At 69.9% G+C, this 249-nt stretch overlaps 1 protein-coding gene across 1 annotated transcript in view; it reads right to left on the reverse strand.

Moving 5' to 3' along the window:
* Positions 1-89: 89 nt before the first annotated feature.
* The window catches only part of LOC104543063 (hyaluronan synthase 3-like), a gene marked incomplete at both ends in the record, with an annotated part of 537 nt that continues 377 nt past the window's right edge, over positions 90-249 (reverse strand). Inside the window, one exon of the mRNA XM_010187567.1 lies at positions 90-238. Coding sequence (XP_010185869.1) covers positions 90-238 — 149 coding nt within the window. The remainder of the gene's footprint in view (positions 239-249) is intronic.

The raw sequence follows: 249 nt of genomic DNA on the forward strand, positions 1-249 counted from the left end.
GTGGGGGCACCCCGCTCCCTGCCACCGCCCCACGGTGGGACCTGCCGCATCCCCCCACCCTGCCCTATCACCACCCACTCATCCCATACATCCACCTGGACGTAGTCCACGGAGTCTCCGAGCGCCCGGAAGGCCGTGTACATCACCTCCCGCTTCCCGCCCCACTTCTGGAGGATGCAGGAGTAGGTGGTGCCCCGCACCAGCGCCTGGACATGGGCCAGCCCTTCCCGCAGCCCCGCTTCCGCGTCC

The sequence above is a fragment of the Mesitornis unicolor genome, unplaced genomic scaffold, assembly GCF_000695765.1.
Source record: "Mesitornis unicolor isolate BGI_N332 unplaced genomic scaffold, ASM69576v1 scaffold42766, whole genome shotgun sequence".
Taxonomy (NCBI): domain Eukaryota; kingdom Metazoa; phylum Chordata; class Aves; order Mesitornithiformes; family Mesitornithidae; genus Mesitornis; species Mesitornis unicolor.